Source organism: Balaenoptera borealis, assembly GCF_965194805.1.
Source record: "Balaenoptera borealis genome assembly, chromosome: 3".
Taxonomy (NCBI): Eukaryota; Metazoa; Chordata; class Mammalia; order Artiodactyla; family Balaenopteridae; genus Balaenoptera; species Balaenoptera borealis.
In genome coordinates, this window is record NC_138866.1 from 85,993,221 (window position 1) to 86,016,097 (window position 22,877).

General features: G+C 48.1%; 1 protein-coding gene across 1 annotated transcript in view; it reads right to left on the bottom strand.

The window, feature by feature from the left end:
- The window catches only part of TGM5 (transglutaminase 5), a gene marked incomplete at its 5' end in the record, with an annotated part of 29,217 nt that extends 11,117 nt beyond the window's left edge, over positions 1-18,100 (bottom strand). The window contains 7 exon segments of the mRNA XM_082385915.1: positions 4,957-5,134; positions 6,044-6,172; positions 9,380-9,431; positions 9,433-9,496; positions 12,410-12,655; positions 12,762-13,058; positions 18,091-18,100. Of these exon segments, the coding sequence (XP_082242041.1) occupies positions 4,957-5,134; positions 6,044-6,172; positions 9,380-9,431; positions 9,433-9,496; positions 12,410-12,655; positions 12,762-13,058; positions 18,091-18,100 (976 nt within the window).
- Between the last annotated feature and the right edge of the window lie 4,777 nt (positions 18,101-22,877).

The following is a 22,877-nucleotide window of genomic DNA, read 5'->3' on the forward strand; positions in this document are numbered from 1 at the left end:
AAGGGAAGAGAATCTGAAAAAGAATATATATATATGTATAACCGAATCACTTTGCTGTATACCTGAAACTAACACAACATTGTAAACCAACTATACTTCAGTTTAAAAAAAGCAATATTGGGACTTCCCTGGTGGCGCAGTGGTTAAGAATCTGCCTGCCAATGCAGGGGACACGGGTTTGAGCCCTGGTCTGGGAAGATCCCACATGCCACGGAGCAACTAAGCCCATGCGCCACAACTACTGAGCCAGCACTCTAGAGCCCACAGGCCACAACTACTGAGCCCACATGCCACAACTACTGAAGCCCGCGTGCCTAGAGCCCATGCTCCGCAACAAGGAAGCCACCGCAATGAGCAGCCCGTGCACTGCAACAAAGAGTAGCCCCGCTCACCACAACTAGAGAAAGCCTGAGTGCAGCAACAAAGACCCAATGCAGCCAAAAAATAAATAAAATAAATAAATAAATTTATATTTTAAAAAAGGCAGCATCAGGCTAATTGTATAATAGCTAACACTCATGTCAATCTCAGCATGTGCCTGACATTTTCCCAAGTGCTTGCCACATGTTAACCCACCACCCTGCGAGGGAACATTCCATACAGTCCTTGATGTCTCATAAATCAGTGGGGAATAACAGTAGATTCATACTTAAGCCAAAGGTTGAGGCAAAATAATGTGCCAGGACCTTGGCTGAGGTTCCTTCTTTGAGAAGGAAGGGCTCAGTAAAAACAATGAGGACTAGAGTTATTGTATTGAAATGAAGATAATGAGACACTTCACAGAGACCAATATACAACTGAGTGAGAAGAAATCTTAGATGACTTCTAACCCAAGGGTGTTCACAATAGTTTTAAGCAGAGGACTCTACATGCGAGCCAGATCATTGGGAATCCAGTATGTAAAAGATGTACATGTGGGGTAGTTTTGGGTGCCCTAAGCACACAGCCTCCTCATCTCCCAGGCTATTTCCCACCACCCTCCTCTGGGGCCCAGGGCCCAGGACCCTGCTTTACAGAGGAGGGGATGATGCCCGTAGGCCTGCTCAGAGTCCCAGCCCTCAAGCCCAAGTCATGGCTGCCCCCACCCCACCCCCTGCAGCTGTGGGCAGGGACAGACCAGGCACATTCCCAGGACGCCTGGCTTTTCTTTTTTAAACAACTTTATTGAGATATAATCCACATGTCACAAAATTTACCCTTTTAATTTTATTTATTTATTTATTTATTTATTTATTTTTGCTGTGTTGGGTCTTCGTTTCTGTGCGAGGGCTTTCTCTAGTTGCGGCAAGCGGGGGCCACTCTTCATCGCGGTGCGCGGGCCTCTCACTATCACGGCCTCTCTTGTTGCGGAGCACAGGCTCCAGTCGCGCACGCTCAGTAGTTGTGGCTCACGGGCCCAGTTGCTCCGTGGCAAGGGGGGTCTTCCCAGACCAGGGCTCGAACCCGTGTCCCCTGCATTAGCAGGCCAATTCTCAACCACTGCGCCACCAGGGAAGCCCAAAATTTACCCATTTAAAGTGTACAATTCAGTGGTGTGCAATATATTCACAGGTTGTGTAACAATCTTCACTGTCTAATCCCAGACCATTTCACCACCTCAGAAAGACGCTCTATTCCCACTAGCAGTCACTTCCCATTCTCCTGTCCCCCCAGCCCTAGGCAACCACGAATCCACTCTCTGTCTGTATAAATTGGCCTATTCTGGGCATTTCACATATATGGAATCATATAGTACCATAGGTGGCTTTTTTTTTTTTAATTAATTAATTAATTTATTTTTGGCTGTGTTGGGTCTTCGTTTCTGTGCGAGGGCTTTCTCTAGTTGCGGCGAGCGGGGGCCACTCTTCATCGCGGTGCGCGGGCCTCTCACTATCGCGGCCTCTCCTGTTGCGGAGCACAAGCTCCAGACACGCAGGCTCAGTAGTTGGGGCTCACGGGCCTAGTTGCTCCGCGGCATGTGGGATCTTCCCAGACCAGGGCTCGAACCCGTGTCCCCTGCATTGGCAGGCGGATTCTCAACCACTGCGCCACCAGGGAAGCCCCATAGGTGGCTTTTTGATGCCTGGTTTTGGGGAGAATTTTCAGGCAGCAGAACATCACTGTCCCTTCTGTTCCCTTGTTACAGAGCAAGGCATCCAGGCTACTTCATAGACCTCAGGGCTGAGGGGTCTGACCTTGTCACAAGGAGTGGACGGCCAGGACAGGAAAAGCCTAATGACTGAGAGAGACCTATGGAGCAGTCAGACATGAGCGCTGGAAGGAGGGTAGGTCAGGGATTTCTCTGAAATTCCCAAAGTAACAGCCAAGTAAATTGATGTCAAGGAAACATCTGTCCAAAAAATTATAATTGTATCTTTGATGCATGGAAAATCTCCTTTTTGTGATTTTTCTTTAGGAAGTTGAAGTCAATATGCTGATGTTATTAAAACAGGTCATACAGGGAGGAAGAGCTGCAGAGGGGAGAATGCACTTCTGAGTCAGACTAGAGTCACGTGGTCACCTTAGGCCTCAGTTTTCTCATCTGTAAAGTGTAATTAATGATATCTACTTTGCAGATGGTTGTGAGCATTGTAAAGTACCCAGCATGTGGCTTAAGCACAGGGGATGCTGGCTAAATGGCAGCTGCTAACATTGTTCATGCAGCAGTATAGTCTAGTGGTTACAGCCAGCCAGACCTCGATGTGAGACTAGCTCTGCCACTCAATTTCCTCATCTGTAAAATGGAGATAATGATAGAACCTACCTCTAAAGCTCATCTGGGGAATCAAACAAGGTGATCCTAGCTAGAACTTACTGAATTCTCACTGTAGCCAGGCATTATTCTAAGCACTCTCCATGTGTGAACTCAGTCAATCCTTTCAATAACCCGACGAGTTAGGTACTATTAATTTCCCCATCATATGTCTGAGGAGACTGAGGTACAAGTTAAATGACTTGCCCAAGGTTACTCAGACAATTAATGGTAGTGCTGGTATTTGAACCCAAACTTCACCATTACTCTCGGCTGTCAAGGTTTTAGCACAATGCCTGGCACCAAGGAAGTCCCCAGTAAGTGTCAGCTATTGTGATTGTTAAAGAATAACAATAATAATAATTTTTAACAACATGCTTTGGCAACTGTATTGGGTTAAGGAGTTTGACTAAATCCTTGACTTTTAGTGGAGGTTTGAGGCTGGGTCTTACCCATCTTTATAACCAAGATTATTAGAAGTACCGTGCCTAGCATAAGGACTCAGTATGTGTTGTTGGATGAATAAATGAGTTTTCCAAACTGATAGACATATTTATTAATGTACAACATTGTGGCCCTGTTGGGGAAGGCTGGTATTCATTGAGCTGCAGGTGGACCGGGCCACGTTTGACCCACTTTGCCCAACCCTTTGCTTCCTAGGTCACTAAAGCACCGTGATTCTCATAAACATTTTAATTGGTCTGCTCTCATAGCAAAATCTCCATTCACTGGCTCCATCTCTCTCACCAACCAGTTCCAGACAACCACACCCGAACCCCTGACCCTCTCCTTCTACACACACGCACCTGGCCCATTAGACTCTCGGCTCTTCCAGGCCCAGGAAGGCTCCCTCTCTATCATATACAAGATTGATCCACTCTCTGCCTTCAGTCTTATGCCTGATCCCTGGATGACTCAAACATCCCAGTTCACCCAAATGTCTGTGACTCTGGGCATCAAAGCTGTCGAATTCCTGGTTTCTTACCCCTGGGCAATCAAGGCATCCAACTCCAGATGGGGCTGTGAGGCTGCGGAGGAGTAGCTCCTCCTCGCCAACCATGTGAAGTCATCCTGTGTGGGTCCTGACAGAAACCTCGTGGTGCCCTTGGACAGGGGGCTGGCACCTGCTTCTTAGCAGCCTGGGGCTCCATAGGCTTCCTGCGAGAGCCTGGAGATGGGTCCAGCGCGCGTGCACGCGCACACACACACGCACACTGCACCAGCCTTTGCATACAGGAAATTTCTACACAAAAGGCCTGAGCCCTCAATAAACACCAAGTTGTGGGCACATCTGGCTTCCCTGGATTAGACTAGAGAGTCTTGTGGGAAAAAGCCATACTTGGCCTCTTTGCCCAGCCAACAAGAATAACTTCCTGACTGTGGCCCAAGTCAGGTACATAGATACGCCTGCCAGAAGGTGGAGAGCCGGCCTAGGCCTGGGGGCAGGGTGAGGACCAGGAGCAAGTCTGGCCCTGAGTGAAGCAGAAAGCCTCCTCTTGCTACCTCCAGTATATAACGCATTTCCAGGTGTTCCCTCCCTCATCAGTCTCCTCCCCTTCCTTCTGCTTGCTCCTCTTGCCACCAGCAAACCAATTTCCAGTTGCCCTCTTTCCCAGTGCCAATTCTTAAGCTTTTCTTCTACTAATGTAGCATTCACTCCCTATCTGAAAAGCTGATCTCTCTTGGTCCCCCTTCCCCTAACTCCCTGGGCTGAACCAGACCTCCAGGCCCTCTGAACATGTGACAATTCTAGATTCAAGGTCATTGTTCTTCGTCTGCCATCTTGCTCTGGCCCCGTGGCCCATACCCCTGTTCAGACACACCTTTCCCTCCCATGTATGCATCTTCATCAAGCCCATTCTCTGTGCTCAGAAAGGACACTAATCAGTTTGTAAGTTTTCTAATTACTTGGCCTCTCACCTCATTCCTGTCTTGGACCTGGACAATTCCCAGCCAGGCTCTTAAGAGGATTCTGTTAGGTTGTCCAAGTTCAGAAGAAGGGAAGGGCGCCGGGTTCTGAGAAGTGTGTGGTTTCCACCTCAGAACCACCCTCTGAAATGAGCTCAGATATGTGAAGCCTGAGGTCACTGATGAGACATTTTGCTTCCTTGCAAATGTCCCTTGGTGGGAACTGTGTGAGATTTCTGGGACAAGAATGGTTCAGAGGGTTGCGACATGAGCCACTGTATTTTTTGTCTTTCCATGGGGCCCTTTCCACTCCCTACCCGTGCACATGACAGCGGCAAAGACCCAGCACTGCCCGTAGCACACTGGCTGGCAGCCTGTGGCATGCCACTGCTTTAGGACGGCCACGCTGCCCGTCCACTCCACGGGGCTGATGCCGTCTGAGTAATTCTCGCTCCAGTCTCCACTGAGCACCCCACGGTCATCGTTGCTGTTGATCTGAAGAGAAGTCATATGTAGAAGCATTAGAAGCCGCCTTTTCCTCAACGAGATGTGAGGTGTGGGTCGCCTTTGCAAGGACCCTGGGCCTGAGATGCAGGAGGCTTTGATCTCATTTTACCTGGGAGCTTCCAGACCTGCTGGGGAAGGGGTGAGGGTGGGAAGCCAGCTATTCTGACTTGTGTACCACTGTTAATTAGCTTATTATTCTGTTTCTACCCACCCTCTTAACCCCTCCATCCCCCATCCCTGCAAAGCCAGAGCTTGGCTCTAAGAGCAGAAATTTAGAAACAACGAGACCATTTCCCAAACCAGAGCTACACTTAGTCTTTCCCAAAAAATGCAATTTGGAATTAATGAAGGTGATGGCCCACACCCACCTCTTTCAGAGCTCAGTTGAGAAAACCTGTTACCCACATTCTTTCATCAGTCTCATCAAAAATGGCTTTGCGGGCTTCCCTGGTGGCGCAGTGGTTGAGAATCTGCCTGCCAATGCAGGGGACACGGGTTTGAGCCCTGGTCTGGGAAGATCCCACGTGCCACAGAGCAGCTGGGCCCGTGAGCCACAATTACTGAGCCTGCGTGTCTGGAGCCTGTGCTCCGCAACAAGAGAGGCCGCGATGGTGAGAGGCCTGCGCACCGCGATGAGGAGTGGTCCCCGCTTGCCGCAGCTGGAGAGGGCCCTCGCACAGAAACGAAGACTCAACACAGTCATAAATAAATAAATAAATAAATAAAAGAACGTGAATTTCTTAAAAAAAAAAAAAAAAATGGCTTTGCTGGAGGGGCTCTGCCTCTCGACTCTTCATTCCCTCACTGCAGGGGCAACCGTGAGTGGGCAGGGCTCCCCTGCACAGTTTCTGCCCCCCTGGACACGCCCTGGGTGGGCAGAACGAGACCCAGCCTCACCATGGCACACACCACCCTGCTGACGTGGACGGGGCTGCCCCGCAGGGCGTAGTCTGTGGCTGGGTCGATCTGGAAGTTCAGGCTCTTGTCTAGCAGCTCCAGGCAGATGTCTATGATATTCTCTTCAAACTGTGAGAGGAGATGCAGAGAGGCAAGGTGTCCAGACTTGGCGCACGTGATATGAAAAGAAATGCATGACCCACCCCGCCCAGCTCTCCAATGGAGTGCGTTTGTGGAATACAAGCCCGTTTGGAAGGAAACTGTGTCTAGCAGCACAGCCATGGACTGCCCTGCCTCTGGGACAGGTACAGGGTCTCAAAGCTCTGGGGTCACAACTCACCCCGTTTGTAGGTCCTGCCTGTTAAATTCCTGTAGTTTTTCCCAATGAGTCTGACTGGCTGAAACATCTGTTTCTCCCTCTTCTCCCCTTTAATCCCACACTCACAGAGCTCCTGGGATGTTCTTGCTAAAGCCACGTTGCCTCATCTTCCACCCACACCTGCTGACCCAGCTCATCACTGGCAGCGAGCGCTGAGGTGATGGCCCCGACTTGCCACGGCACCTGTGATCCAGTGGGGCTTTGGATTGACTAATAGCATGTGAGTTATGGAAAATTTTTACCGAAGGCAGGCTGACTCTGTATCCTTCAGGCTTGTCATGAACGCCACTTCCTCTGAGGCTTGCCGTGAGCCAGAGCCTGGTTTTTCTCCACGGCCCTGGCCACATCTCTTACTCATCAGACTCAGTTACAATACGGTAGCCAAGGTCTGTCCTCCCTGCCTGACTGTATGCGTGTTTCTCTCCAGTTCTTCTCACAACTCTACCCCCAGACCTGGCACAGTGCCCAGCACATAGTCGTGACTCTGTGCATCTTTGTTGAATGAGAGTAAGTGACAGTGTTCCATTTATTCCCATGGAACACTGGGCAATAACCAGGATTCGGAGGCTTCTCTGATCCATCTTCCCCAGGGGACAGTTTGATCGGCTCCCTTTTCTGCTTTAAAATGTTCAATGGCTCCTGTGGCCTACAGGATCAAAGCTGTAACCTCCTCTGCAAGGGGCATAAGACCCTCCCTGATCTGGCCCCCTTCTGCCTCGCCAGCCTCATGTCTCAGTAACCCCCGCCGTCTCACCGTTTTTTGCTCCAGCAACACCAGATTCCTTGTAACCCCTGCAGCAGGCCAGACCCTTTCTCACCTTTGTGTCTTTGCCCATGCTTCCCTCTGACTGGGATATTTTCCCCCTTCCTTCACTTGGCTAACTCAATTCAAGCACCCCCTCTCCCAGGAAGCTTCCCCGGCACCCCCATGCCCAACCAAGTGCTCTTCCTCCAGGCTCCCAGAACACCCTCTGCCTGGCGCTCAATCTTTACACACCCCACTGCGTAATAAGCGACCTGCTTGTGTGACCAAGTCCCCACTTTACTGTGGGCTCAGGGACAGTGTTTCATTCATTTTCATGCTTCTAGCACCCAGTCCCTTGCCTAGCACTGAGCAGGCATTCAATATACGTTTACTGAAGAAGAGAGAGAGAGAGAAAACCCAGGGCTCAGAAGGTATCAACTCCTCACTTCTGTTTCTCACAGATGACAGCCAACTGCTGTCCAGGGGCTCTCCAGGATCCCCATCTGCCCATGCTGAGTGAGGAGTTGGGGATGTCAGTTGGGACCAGTTGAGGCTGCCATGTCTCCTCTTGACTATAGCCACCCCAGGGGCCGAGGCTAGGCCTGATGCTACATGCGCTGGAGTTCTATTTGGGCAAGTCCAGGAGAGGGACCCATATCAAACCGATACAAGCTCTACAAGCCCCACCTCAGGATTTTCCAGCCAACAGCCCTTCTGAGCAGCCAGAGCTGGCCCTCTCCCCTGCTACCCCGAGAGTGTTTTGGTGCTGGGGCTCAGCCTTAAGAACCCTTTCCCTGGCCTGGCACTGGGCTTCCTGGAGCACCTGCTGTCCGCTGAGCTTTCAGTGAGAGGCAGGCTTTCAGTAACGCAGGGGTTGCAGAGCATTGCAATTAATACGATGCTATTTTTACAAATAAAATCGCATGTTTTAGAATATGCATAGAAAACAAAATGTAGAGGAACATACATTTTGCTGGTGACAGTGCTTAGAAAGACCTTCATATTCTAGGCACCTATTTTTGTAATGTTTCTCTATAAAGTTTTTAAAGCAATTATGTATTACTTCTTAAAAATTTTATACCAATTTTATTTTTTTATTGAAGTATAGTTGGTTTACAATGTTATGTTAATTTCAGGTGTACAGCACAGTGATTGTTATATATATATATTCTTTTTCAGATTCTTTTCCCTTATAGGTTATAAATTAGGAGCTTGGGATTAATATATACACACTGCTATATATAAAATAGATAACCAAAAAGGACCTACTATATAGCACAGGGAACTATACTCAATATTTTGTAATAACTATAAGGGAAAGGAATATGTATTACTTTTTAAATTTTTTTGGCTGTGCCCCGTGGCATGTGGGATCTTATTTCCCTGACCAGGGATGGAACCCGTGCCCCCTGCAGTGGAAGCATGGACTCTTAGCCACTGGACCGCCAGGGAAGTCCCTGTATTACTTTTATAATAAAAAAGATACGTAATCAAAGCAAATAACTAGGGACTTCCCTGGCGGTCCAGTGGCTAAGACTCCACGCTCCCAATGCAGGGGACCCGGGTTCAATCCCTGGTCAGGGAACTAGATCCCACATGCTGCAACTAAAGATCCTGTGTGCCACAACTAAGACCCTGCGCAGCCAAATAAATAAATAAACTTTTTTTCAAAAGCAAATAACCGAAGAAGAAATAGTAATAGGGAGGGAGACGTCACCACTGCTCATCAGCTGTGCTTCTGGATGAGATGTTCAGGGGACAAGTTTTCCTCAGTGCGACAGAACTGATCCTAGGGTCTGTCACCTGGGGTTGTGAGGATTAAGTAAGCGTGGCAGCTGGGCCCCCGCTGGAAACACAGTTAACAAACAAAAAACCAGGCGCCATCATGGCCATTGTCACTGTTGTCCCTTCATCCTCACCCTCTTACTTAGTGGAATTCCTGAGTGGGTGCCTTCAGCTGTCCTTCCCCCTTAAATCCTGTTGTCCAAATTAGACGTGATCAGCAAAGAACACCTTCCAACTTTCTATGGCTGCTCCCCTAGCTCCCAGGAATGTGTGGGGTCATGTCTCATACCTTCCTGGTGCCATTTAGTTCCCACTTGTCAGCAGTTCTGGGTGAAGCATGCATGAAGGGCACCCTCCCATCTGCTCCTGCTCCCCTCTCCCTAGGAGCCCAGGGCCTGGATGGGCCATGAACAGGGCTGAGACTCACCTGTCCATAGTTCCAGGGGCAGGGACAGATCCAGTTCTTGTTCCCTTGGTAGGAAGCCGTAATCATTCACGACATACTCCTGCCTCTGGGGTTCACTGTCCAAGTAGACAGTGTCTCCTGGGAATCAAAGTGGGAGAACACAAAGCAGAAAAATCATGCCACCCTTCCTGTTCCATTCCCACCCCCAGAAGGCCCAGGGCCATGGAAACTGAGCTCTGGGGAGGGAACCCGCTGACTCCAAGAGGGGCATGAGTGAGGTGTCTTGGGGAGGCCCAAACCCCTACCCCCCCATCAACACCAGCGACAGTCTCAATAGGAACATGGGGTAGAAGTAAAAATTACCTTTGGTGGAATTTCTTGGTTTACAGAGCACATTTACCTCCTAGCCCCATTTCAAGGTTGAGGAAACAGGCTCAGAGTGATAAGTAACTTGCCCAAACCACACATAAGTAGAGTGAAATTTGAACACAGAGCCCATGTGAGTCCATGTTCCCTTCTCTTTCTGCTACACTCAACTAATCCTGGTTGGAAATGAGAAAGCTGGAACCTAGGGGTTGGCATTGACCTCACCATTCCTTCTGTAGGAATTTATTCTAAGCAAAGTATTTAGAAAGTGCGCAAAGATTTAGATACTTAAGCTGCTCGTCTGAGTGCTGTTTATAACACTGAAAAGTTGGCAACAACCTAAAGGCCCTGTCCTTAGGGACTAGTTAAATAATCATCTCCATCACAGAATTCTGTGCACTTTTAATAGAAGGGTACAAAATTGTATATTTAGACAGAAATCTACGTTTGATATATTAAGCTTGAATAGGTTACATAATGTGTAGGGCACGAATTGACTTTTGTTAAAAACATACGTGTATGAACAGAGGATTCTGAACCCTTTTCTAAAAGATATTAGCAGTATTTTTTTTCTTTTTGCCTATTGGTGTTCTCTAGATTTTCTGGAATGAACACGTCTCTTTTATGATATAAAAAAATTTCTCTTTAAAGTTAAGAATAAACAAACAAAAGGCCGTGGGGGCAGATGTCCTCATTGCAGTGTCCTGGAACTGTCTGGAAGCCCTGCCTGAGCCTCAGGTGATGGTACCCTCCCCCCTTCCTCAGAGGCAGCCTCAGACACAGTCTGAGGGGGGTGGGTCGCTGGTGCAGAAGGACTCCTGGCTGACATGCATTTTATCAGGTTTTGGACCAGTGTGGTGAGAGCTGCAGGTTCATGGTTGAGAGCACGCACATCCCCCTCCATAGTGGGGACCAGCAGTGGCCTGAGACAGGGTGTGTGGGGCTCCCCAGCCAATGCCTTGGCCGTGGTGATGGGGGAGCCACTGATCCTGACTTCAGCCCCTACCAATCCCTAGCCCCTATAGGTTCTCCCTGGGACCTGGGTGGGGCACAAGCCTGAAAAGAGAAGGCCCCACAGGCATCACTCTCCTCCCCACAGCTCAGGGGGGCCCTCAGTACAAGTCTGAAACCCCTAGTCTTGGAGGCCGGGAGATATGCGTGTGTGTGTGTAAGAGAAACACAGAGACTGGGAGAACAGAGAGACAGACAGACAGCTGTCCTCCTTGATTCAGTGGCAGTGCCTCTTCACCGGGCTGATAGGTAAGAGTTCTGAGCTGTTCAGCGACAGGGCAGTGAGAGGTGGTGAGAGATGTGAGGGTTCTGGGTTCTGGCACGACCCAGCAGGCCCCCTGGGGATAAGGTTGGGGGAGAGGGAGAGGGAGGAAGGGAAGCGGGGGCGTCCTTTAAGTCAGAAGTAAGGCTTGGTTGAGTCTGGCCTCTGCCCCCAAAGCCCACCAGACCCACTCCCTACTCTCATCCCTCCCTGCCCTTCTTCCTGCTCTCTCCTCCTGGCTCGCCCTTCCTTCTGCCCACACCGTGTCTGCACGTCTGCAGAGCTACCCCTGCCCCAAGGCAGATTTAGAGGATGGGAATTATCGGACATGTGGTGCTAGGACACTCTCTGTAGCTTTGTCTGTCTAAGACAAACACTAAAAACAGCCAAAATGTCCATAAGTAGGGAACTAATTAGAAACATTTGGTACGTTCAAACAGTGGAGTAATCGTAGCTATTAAAAAGAATGTACTGATAGGAAAATATGTCCAAAGTTGAATGGTTAAATGAAAAAAGCAAGTTAGAGCATGCTTTGTATTAAATAATCCCATCTGTGGTATATATTGTATAATCACACATGCATGCATATATGCATAAATACATATTTGATAAAATATAGAACATTTCTGCAAGGCTACACAAGAAAATGTTAACAGGATTTCCTCTGGAGGATGGAACTTGGAGATTGGGATAAGGTTTTACTTTTCACCTTAAATTGAGCTTTTCTTTCTTTCTTTCTTCCTTCCTTCCTTCCTTTCTTTCCCTTTCTTTCTTTCTTTCTTTCTTTCTTTTTCTTTCTTTCTTTCTTTCTTTCTTTTCTTTCTTTCTCTCCCTCTTTCTTTCTCTCCCTCTTTCTTTCTCTCTTTCTTCCCTCCCTTCCTTCCTTTCTCTTTCTTTCTCTCTTCCTTTCTTTCCTTCCTTCCTCCCCCCCTTTCTTTCTTCTTTCTCTTTCTTTTTCTTTCTTTTTTTCTTTCACTCTCTCTCTTTCCTCCCTCCCTCCCTCCCTTCCTTCCTTCCTTCCTTCTTCCTTCCTTCCTTCCTTCCTTTTACCCTGTACTTCATTCCACAAATTTAAAATGGAATGCACTTATTGGTCTTATAATGAAAAACCTCAAGTTAACTTTAGAATGTATGATGATGGTAGTTGTTAATAGTAGTCAAACTTAATTGTAATAGTTTTCTTTTTAAGTAAAGATGACTTGGTTCATCATTTTAAAGTTCTGAATAAGTAAATAAATACCAAGGCTTCTCTACCCTGCTTGTTGGTGGTTGGGAGTGGATGCTGAGTACGTGGGATTGGGGAGATTTGTGGGTGGCTAGGGAGAAGGGGTCTGGAAATCTTTGAGCCTGGCTGTCTATGGCACTGACAAAGGGGCAGAGATGAGGGAACCCACACGGTCATCCCACCTTACCTGAGCACCAGGGATTGAAGAGTAGGATGAACTCCCCAAGCTGGTAGGCCATGACAGGCCCCTGTAGAGATTTGATGTGAACCTTCAAGATGTACTGACCCACGGCCGCCATGGGAGGGGTGCACAGGCTCACCTCCAGGGAGGTGGCCCCAGTGGTCTCCAGTGAGGCGATCCAGGGGCTAGGGCCACGATGACCTGCCAGGCTGAACACAGCCTGAGTCCCCTTGGCCAGGTCTGGCAGTGGTCCTGAGGAGGGAAGCGGAGATGGGGACCTCTGCGGTGACCTCCCACCCCCCAAAATCCCCCACAACACACACACACACGACCCCTGCGAGCCAGCCGGGGTCCTTACCAGTCTCAGCCAAGAAGATGATGTTGTCCAGGCCTGGCTGGAAGGCCCGGTTCCTGAAGTACAGGGTGATGTTGAAGGCCTGGCCCCGGCGAACAAGGAGGCGGTCAGAGCTGATCTCCTCCGTGTGGTTCTGCACGTTGTTCCAGGAGCTTTGGAGGTCGATGAGGGCCACCTCCAGCCCTGTGACAGGACAGCCAGGGCCAGACAAAAGAGCAAGGTTGTGGAGCCTGGTCCAATCCTGTCCACCACTTGCTAGTTGTGCAAACTCGGGAAAGAAACTTAACCTCTCTGAGCCTCAGTTTCCAAGTAGGTAAAATAGAATCCATGATACCAGCCTTACAGGGTTGGTATGAGGATTAAATGAGGCTCCAGGTGTGCAAGTGCTTCTTTCTTATTTCTTTCCTCCCTTCCTTCCCTGCTTCTCTGACCCTCTATCCCCTTCTCCCGTAAGGAGGTGCATAGTTTTCTGCCTCTGTTTGACTCCTCTTGTAGGTCTGGCCAAGTCTGATTGCTCCCTTCAGTCTAGCATGTCTCCAGATTCACCCCAGCATCCACTTTCTTGGACTTAACAGTTTCACTTGACCCTGCACCAGCCTCTAGATCTGGGAACAAGTCCCTGGGGTAGCTGTCCCAGGTTAACTGTCCCTGGGTTAGCTGCTATGCTTGAAGCAATTTGCTGGCTCTCTGACTACCACTAACGCTATATGTGACCAGTGCCCTGGGAGCTGGGATGCTGAGGACAGTCCCAGAAAGGCCCACTCCCACCCTTCTGCAGCTTCCGCTAAAACACAGACTGACCTCATTGTTCTCCAAGTATGCCTCCCCCAAAGGGCTCCACTTCTGACTTCTCCATGTTTGGCCGTGGTTCTACCACGGTCCCTAGGCACCTGGGTTCACAACCCTTATATCACAGTTGACTTACCCATCTTCTTCTCAGTCTCTATCCACTCTTGTGTCATAAATCCCTTCACTCCTTCCCTTAAAAAGTCTGTGGTATCCATCTGTCCCTTTCCAGGTTAACACAATTCCGACCTCCTCACCTCACTCCAAGTGACTGTAACAGCCTCCATCAGGTCTGCTTCCTACTTCTCCACATCACCCACCCCTTAACACATCACCAGATTATCTTCCCTCAAGATAATTTGATCATCCTTTGCTGATGATCCAATGGATTTGGCCATCCTTTTGCTTTAAAAGTCCACAGCCCAACATGCAAAAGGCACACTCCTTAATCTGACACTCATGACCCTGCAGACCTGGCCTTAACTTATGCTTGCATTCTCACCTCTCACCACTCCCAGCATGGGCCCTCTCCTCCAGCCAATCTACCCCCAAGCAAATGGTAGCCCTGCCTGTTCATGTATTTTGATCCTATAAGAGCCACAACTCAAAATGCTCCTTCACTATAAAGAATTTGTATAACTCAACAATTAAAAAAAAAAAACTCAAATAAAAAATGGGCAACTGATCTGAGTAAGCTTTTCTCCAAAGAAGCTACGCAAAAGGCCAATAAACACAAAAGATGCTCAACATAATTAATCATTAGGGGAATGCAAATGAGATACCACTTCACATCCACTAGGAGAGCTATAATAAGAAAGACAGATAATACGTGTTGGTGGGGATGTGGAGAAATTGGAACCCTCATGCATTGCTGGTGGGATTGTAAAATGGCACTTCCACTTTGAAAAACAGTCCTCAAAATGTTAAACATTGAGTTACTATATGACCTAGTAATTCCTAGGTATATACCCAAGAGATGAAAAATGTATGTTCACACAAAACCTGTTCATGAATGTTGACTGCATTATACATAATAGCCAAAAAGTGTAAACAATCCAAATGTCCATCACCTTCTTAATGGATGAATGAAATGTGGTATAACCACACAATGGAAAATTATTCAGCCATAAAAAAAGGAATGCTGGGACTTCCCTGGTGGTCCAGTGGTTGGGACTCCGCGCTTCCACTGGAGGGGGCACGGGTTGGATCGCTGGTCGGGGAAGTTCCGCATGCTGCACGGTGCGGCCAGAAAGAAAGAAGAAAAAAGTTACAAACACGATTTAAGAAAAAAAAAGGAATGCTGAATATACTATAACATGGATGAAACTTGAAAATGTTATGTTAAATGAAAGAAGCCAGACACAAAAGGCCACATATTGTATGATTCAGTTTATATGAAATATGCAGAATAGGCAAATCCATAGCAACAGAAGTCGATTAGAGCTTGCTAGGGGCTGGGGGTAAGGGAGAATAGGGCATGACTGCTAGTGGGTATGGGTTTTTTTTTTTTGAGGTGATGAAAATGTTTTGGAACTAGTTAGTGGTGATGCTTGCAAAACTTTGTGAATTTACTAAAAAAGAAAAACAAAACACTGAACTGTACACTTTATATGGGTGAGCTTTATGGTATATGAATTATATACCTCAATAAAGCTATTATAAACAAATATGAATCAAATCAACTGTACCAAAATGCCCTAATAAATATTAAACTTTATCCTTTTAACTTCTTTAAGGTCTTTTGATTATTGTTAACATGTACCTTTCTCATAAACTAGTTGTTGTTTTATTATTGTTATTATATAAGAAATATAAACATAATGATTGGTACATTGTAGGTACTCCAATGTTTGCTAGGTTGAATAGAGTTTTCTATTTTTTTATATAATCATCCTGTACTTATTTCATATTTCAGATTCAGCCAATACCTACTGAGGGCCAGTCTACATGTGCTGGGCCCTGTCCTAGGCACTCTAGGACAGTAATCTCATGGAATACTCACCACAACACTGGGGAGATGAAATGTCATGTCATCCACACTTGGAAATGCGAAAACCAAGGTGCAGGTAGGTCAAATGTCTTGCCCAAGGTTAAACCTAGGGTAACTGGCCCAAGTCTGGTGCTCTTTCCATCACCCGGCAGCTGCCACCCACTGCTGGCCTTCACTCGTGTTCAGAAAGGACATCTGACCCACTGCCAGCTGGGAAAGCACTGGGCTTTTTCCTACTAGGAAAAAGAAGCTCACCCTTTTTGGAGACCAACTGACTAGACAGAGATTGCTAACCGGCCCTGATTCAGGTTGGACACGTGACCCAAACTACTCAACAGGTGTGGCAGCATCTGCCTGAGAGCAAACGCTGGGGCCAAATCTCATCCTCTGGATACATCGTGGGTGAAGTTAATCTCTGCACAGGGATTAGTGCTATAGGCAAATATCAGATATTCAAATAGGAGGTACATTTAATATTGGACATATTTATTCTCCTTGATGGGAGTGCAGATGGGGTGAAATGATCAAGGAGGTAGAAGGGAAATTATAGGAAGAACTTTTAAAGTAATTGATCTCAGGGTCTATCCTAGAGAGACACTCCCACAGGAGCACAAAGAGGCATATTTAAGAATGTGCACTGCAACATTGCTTGTGTAACTGAAAAATGGGAACAACCTAAATACCCATCGGTAGAGGACTGGATAAATAAATTACTTACAGCCATACTGTGGAATACTATGCAAAGTGAAAAATATTGAGTTAAATCTATAGGTACTTAGGGGTGTGGATAGAGCTCCAAGTCATACTGTTGAGTGGAAAAAAATCAAGTTGTAGAAAAATATGTACAATATGATGATACCATGGGTATGCCAAAAAAATAAATAAATAAGAAACAACACAAGATAATCCTATGCATTACACTGAGCATATATATATATGAATATAAATGTATAGACAAAAGACTGGTAACAGTGGTTTCTCTGGAAATGAGCCTGGGTTGGGGTGGCAGTCAGGGGGCTGTAGGTTTATCTGTAATTATTGCTTTTTTTTTTACTCCAACTATGTATTCATTATATTTCTTGTATAATTAAAATTCATAAAAATTTAAAAATAAAAATTTAAACACAGGGGGCTTCCCTGGTGGCACAGTGGTTAAGAATCCGCCTGCCAATACAGGGGACACAGGTTCAATCCGTGGTCCGGGAAGATCCGACATGCCGCAGAGCAACTAAGCCCGTGGGCCACAACTACTGAGCCCACGTGCCACAACTACTGAAGCCCAGGCACCTAGAACCTATGCTCCACAACAAGAGAAGCTACTGCAATGAGAAGCCCATGCGCCGCAACTAGAGAAAGCCCACACACAGCAACGAAGACCCAACACAGCCAAAAATAAATAAATAAAATAAATAAATTTATAAAAAATAAATTTAAACACAAAAAATAGTAAATGAAGATGAAGCTGTTACATTTGTAGAGCTTTTAGCTCATTCTTATAAATGGTTTCGACTAACCATTTAGTCTTCATAGCAGCTCTTTCTAGAGAGAGGAAGTTGATACAGAAAGAAGGATGGTAGGACTTCCCTGGTGGTCCAGTGGTTAAGACTCTGCACTTCCACTGCAGGGGGCGAGGGTTCTATCCCTGGTAGGAGAACTAAGATCCCGCATGCCGCATGGCACGGCCAAAGGAAAAAAAAGAAAGAAAGAAAGAAGGATGGTGGTGGGAATGTGAGCCACTGACCCTCTGAAGTGGAGGAAGAAGAGAAGAATAAAGATTCAGAGAATTCTGGAGCTGGAAGACAACTTCAAGATGGTTTGGTCCCTGCCTTATTGGTCAGACATGGGGACTGGAAACTAGAGAATTGACTTGTTCAGTGTCAAAGGGTCAGCTGTGGGACTTCCCTGGTGGCAGAGTGGTTAAGAATCTGCCTGCCAATGCAGGGGACACGGGTTCAACCCCTGGTCCGGGAAGATCCCACACGCCACGGAGCAAGTAAGCCCGTGCGCCTAACTACTGAGCCTGCGCTCTAGAGCCGGCGAGCCACAACTACTGAGCCCACGTGCCACAACTACTGAAGCCTGTGCACCTGGAGCCCATGATCTGCAACAAGAGAAGCCACCACAATGAGAAGCCTGCGCACCACAACAAAGAGTAGCCCCTGCTCAAAGACCCAACACAGCCAAACATAAATAGATTAATTAAATTAAATTTAAAAAGAATAGTACCTTGTAATACTATTAAAAAAAGAAAAGGGTCAGCTGTGGCAGAGAGGGCAGGAGCCCTGACCCCCTAATCCCTGGCCCTGCCCCGTCCCACGGGGCTGTGGAAACAGGCATGTTGGCACTCAGCTGTTTAGCTGGTTTACCTGCCAGCCTCTACCTGGTCTCTTGGTTCTCAAGCTACCAATGATTTCTCCTGTTTTGGGGGTTTCTACTCTTTCCGCCTCCGTTCTTTATTTACTCCTCCCTTCCTCTGAATCCACGCTCCTCTTGACTTCCTACAGTCTCTCTGACTTCCTTGGCCCTGAGCTCAGCAGCCCCATGGGCCTTGCCTACCTTGCGCCATGGTGGCTGCCTTTGGTTCCCGGGCTGCTCCCTGCAGAACAGCTGGATGGCCTGGAGCTTCAGGAAAATGGTCCTGGAGTGTCTGCTTCCCCTTCCACCCCCAAGACTCCAGGAGACACCGAAGGCGGCGTGGCTGCTGCACCGCCACTGCTTACTGCGCAGATCACAACTGGTTTTCTCACTTGCCCTCCGGTTTTTCTTGGCAGCAATGTGCGGCTGAGAGGAAGTGTGGAGGCCAATGAACCATCAGGGCCTTGAGCCATGTGAGCCTTTGGTAGCTCTTGGGCAATGCGGCACTCCCTGGCCGGTGCTGTGCCGTGATGGGGGAGCCAGGTGGGAGAGGTGGGCTGGTGGGGCCTCTAGGAGGAGGGAAGAGGCCCTGTGGCCCTGCAGGGAGGAGTACCAGGGTCCCAGGACTGTAGGTCACATGAGAGAGCTCTCAAGCCTAGAACTTGGCACCTGAGCCCTCTCTTTTATCCTGAAGAGTCACTTTCTGGACATCAAATGAGAACGGAACCCACTCTGGCGCACCCTTGGTATGATTTGTTGGTATTTGGTTTTTGGCAAAGATATTGTCTTGAGTGAGACCTGTCAGGTCCAAGGTAAATTTCAAATAAAAGCAGTAGAAAAAGAAAATGGGAAGATTTATGGAGGAGTTTTGGAAATAGGTGAGAGGGTGGGAATGCCAGTGATGACCTTGATTCTAGTAAGACAAGTACAAGTCTCTGGAGGAAGAAAAACACAGATGGGGGAAGAGAGGCAGAAGGAGCGGGGAAGGGCCCTTCATAGGGAGTGGGTGGCACACGGGAAGCCCCCTGCACCCGCACCGACCCTACCTTTCTCTCCTGTGGGACCCTTCCCCCTGCTTCCCCCGCTTTCTGGGGCCCTAAACATCTCTCCTCAGGAACCTCATTCACCAGCATCCATCCTCCCTCCTGTCTTTTCAAGTCTCCCTGTCCCCAGTCAACTCTCATATGCAATTCATCATCTGACATCTCCACACCCACCTTCAATCCAGAATGGAACTCCTCCCCTCTCCCCTTCCTCCTGCATCTCTGGTTTTGGTGAGCGAAGACAGTGCCTGCCCAGTCAGTTAGGGGGAAATCTGGATGCCCTCTCATCCTTCTCCGTCTTTCTGCCCTCCCTTAGCCCAGCAGTCGCTGAGCCCTGTCCAGTCCTGATTATCTCCTACAACTGGCCCCTCCTCCCCGTACCCTTGGCCCTGCCTTCATTGAAGCCCCCTTGCCTGGACAGCAACTGCTCGCCAGTCTCCCACCCATTCTTCTTCCAAATGAGTCATCAAAGTAAGTTTTCAGAAGTGCCGATTCAACCAGGTTGCTCTCTGCTTAAGAGCCAACAGAGGGTAAAGTCCAAACTTCTCAACATCAGCTTCAAAGCCCTTCAGGAACTTTCCCTTCCTGCCTGAAGCCCAGGGAGGCCAAACCCCTTCAGTTCTCAGATGGAGACCTGCACTCCGGCACCTCAGTTCTCCCGTACATGCATCGTTGGTCTCTCTCTGAAATCTTCTCCCCTCACTTGTCTACTTTCTGCGTCCAAGCTCAAGCATCAGTCTCCCTGACACTCTCTCTACCATAACAGGCTCTTAGGGGCACCCCATTTTACATTTCCTATCAGTCTACTCACATTATAAATACTTACCTATGTCTCCCCCAGTCCCCCTTGAGGCCATGGCCTGTGTCTTACTAACATATTCCCAGGGCTTAATCATGATACTGGCTAAATATTAAAACTACTAGTAGAACTAACTAGTAATAGCTTTTAAAGAACTGTTTTACTTTTTCATGTGCACTATCCCACTTAATCTTCACACCATTATTTAATGTCTTTAATATTGTGCTTCACAACTTACAAAGCTCTTTAAAATATACTTTCTCATTTGATCCTCACAGCAACCCTCTGAGGGGAGGTGGGGTTGGCACTGCTTTATTGTTGCTAGCATTTTGCACCCGAGGGAGCCAGAGCTCTTTGCTTTATATCAGCAGGGACCCCAAAGCCACCAGCCAAAAGGACATGAGGACAACGGTCTCCGTGAACACCATGGGGGATGGGAAGTCCAGCAGTCAGGAGACAAGGGTGCTGGCCTGGTTGTGCCTCTTTGTTGCACAGCCCAAACACTTCTTCTGCCAGTTTATCTGTGGGCACCCCTGCCTGGCCCAGCCAGCCCCAGGGGGTTATTAGGATGAAGATGGAGAGGCAGGGTCGCTCAGGACCTAATCGCAGGGTGCTCTGCGGCAGTGGGCATGAACCCTGGCATCCTGGGCCCTGGGGGATGTCGGAGCTGGAAGAGAGCTTTGAGACTGTCACGCTTGTCCAAATGAGGTGGGAAGATGAAACCAGACAGGCTTCCCATGTGAAAAAAAGAAAAGAGGAAAACACAACAGTGTATTTTTTTAAGCCAATTTTTAGGTGGGGAGAGAGGAAATTATTTGCAAGGTTGACTGGGAAGGCAGAGATGGCTAACATCCCCATTCCCCTTGGAGACCTCTGGGAGGCCCAGGAGGAAGCCAGCCCACTGTTCCCCCTCCAGTGACACAAGTGACACAGCCCGGGAGCTCTGTGCCACCAGACCTCCTGGACAGGAAGGGCAGTGACTAAACAAAGGAGGACTGGCGCTCAGCAGATGGAGCAAGGTTTCAGGTTTCCGCAGGCACCAGCCCAGGTTCCAGGTCTCCTGTGGGAGGGCAGGGCGGGGAGCCACCTGGAACACAGCAGTGACAAGCAGTGATGGAGCCAAAGGCGCTTAATGGGGATGGGCGCAGCTGGTACCCAGGGTGGAGTGCAGGTGTGCAGGCTCCTGCCCTTCTTGCCCAAAGCAGCCTGCCAAAGCAAAATAAATAAAAAGCAGAGAGGAGGAGGAGGAAGAGGGGGAGGGGAAGAGGGTGGCGAGAGAAACCAAGTGAACCTGCAGAGCCACCGAGCAGAGTGGGGGGGGGCAGCAGGTTGAAGGGCCCACTCTGAAAACCTGCAGGAAGATGCTCTCCTCTTCTGTGTTTCTGGATTTTCTAAATCCCGTGATGGAGATAGGTCCATTTGTAATGATAACTTTAGTTTTTATTTCCTTATTGAGATATAATTGACATATAATATTGTATTAGGTTAAGTTTATATTCATCTGGTATGGTGTGATGTGATCACCATCACAGCATCAGTTAACACCTCTATCACGTCACGTGATTATCATTTTTTTGTGGTGAGAATATTTAAGATCTGGTCTCTTGGTAACTTTGAAGTATATAATTCAGTATTGTTAATTATAATCATCATGCTGTGCATTAGGTCTCCAGAACTTATTCATCTTCTAACTGGAAATTTATATCCTTTGACCAACACCTCCCCAGTCCCCTGCCTCCAGCCCCTGGTAACCAACATTTTACTCTCGGTTTCTACAAGTTCAGCTTTTTTAGATTCCACGTATAAGCGGTATCATACAGTATTTGTCTTTCTCTATCTGAATCATCTCTCACTTAGCATAATGCCCTCAAGGTCCATCCATACTGTAGCAAATGGCAGGATTTCCTTCTTTCTCACGGCTGCCTAATATTCCACTGTATACACCACATCTTCTTTATCCATTCGTCTGTTGGCAGACACAGGTTGTTTCCATATCTTGGCTAGTGTCAATAATGCTGCATTGCACACAGAGGTGCAGATATCTCTTCGAGACAGTGGTTTTATTTCCCTTGGATATATGCCCAACAGTTGAATTACTGGATCATATGGTAGTTCTATTTTTAATTTTTTGAGGAGCCTCCATGCTGTTTTCCCCAGTGGCTGCACCAGTTTACATTCCCACTGACAGTGCACACGGTTTCCCTTTCCTCCACACCCTCACCACATAAATACTCGTCATCTCTTGTGTTTTTGATGATAGCCATGTAATGATAACTTTCAAAAACACGATGAAAGGGGGAGAAAGACCAGAAAGATAAGTGTCAGATGTTAGCAGAGATTTCTTCTGGGATGGGGAAGCTATCAGTGATTTTTCTTTTGTTTCTTTTCACTTTTCTGTTCTTTCCAAATTATTTAAGAAGAGCACAAATGATCTAGAGAATCACAGGAAGAAAATACGAAAGAGTGGCTCCCTGTTCTTAAAATAACAAAAACACACACGATGAAGGAAGAGAGGCGGAGGAGCGTCAGATTGGGGAGAGGGAGTGGGTGAGGGAGCAAGAAGGGGAGATGGGGTCAGGGAAAGTGAGGGCCTGTTTTGGGGGGCAGCCCGCTACAAAGTGCTTTCCAGTCATCCTGGGACCACTGCGAGTGGGCCCTGTCCCGACGTCCCCAGGCTCTCAGGCCGGCAGCAGCTTCTGGCCGGTCCCCGCAGCGCCACAGTGTCCTCCCAGCATGTCCGGGCCGCCCTCCCCAGACCTCCCTCCAGCCTCTGCTTGCGGGCTCACTAAGACAATTTAAATGGAGAGACCTGGGATCTAGGATTCCAGAGAGGCTGGTTTAGAGGGGATCACGCTGCACTTATTTTGTGGCTGCGGATCTTGCAGGAGGAGAGAGAAGACAGGAAGAGCAGGGAGGGCCCAGCCACACAGGTGGCAGTCAGGCCAAGAGGACCAGCCAGTAGCAATAAGTAGCTTGTTAGCACAGAAAAAGGAACACTGATGATAGATGAAGCATTTTTATTGTCTCTTCCCGAGATGCACAGTGGTTCTAACAGCACTTCCTTCACCCCCAGGCAGGCGGGGAAGAGGACAGAGAAGGAGCAAAGATAACGCCACACCTTCATGGGCCTGGAGGGGGAGGGGGGC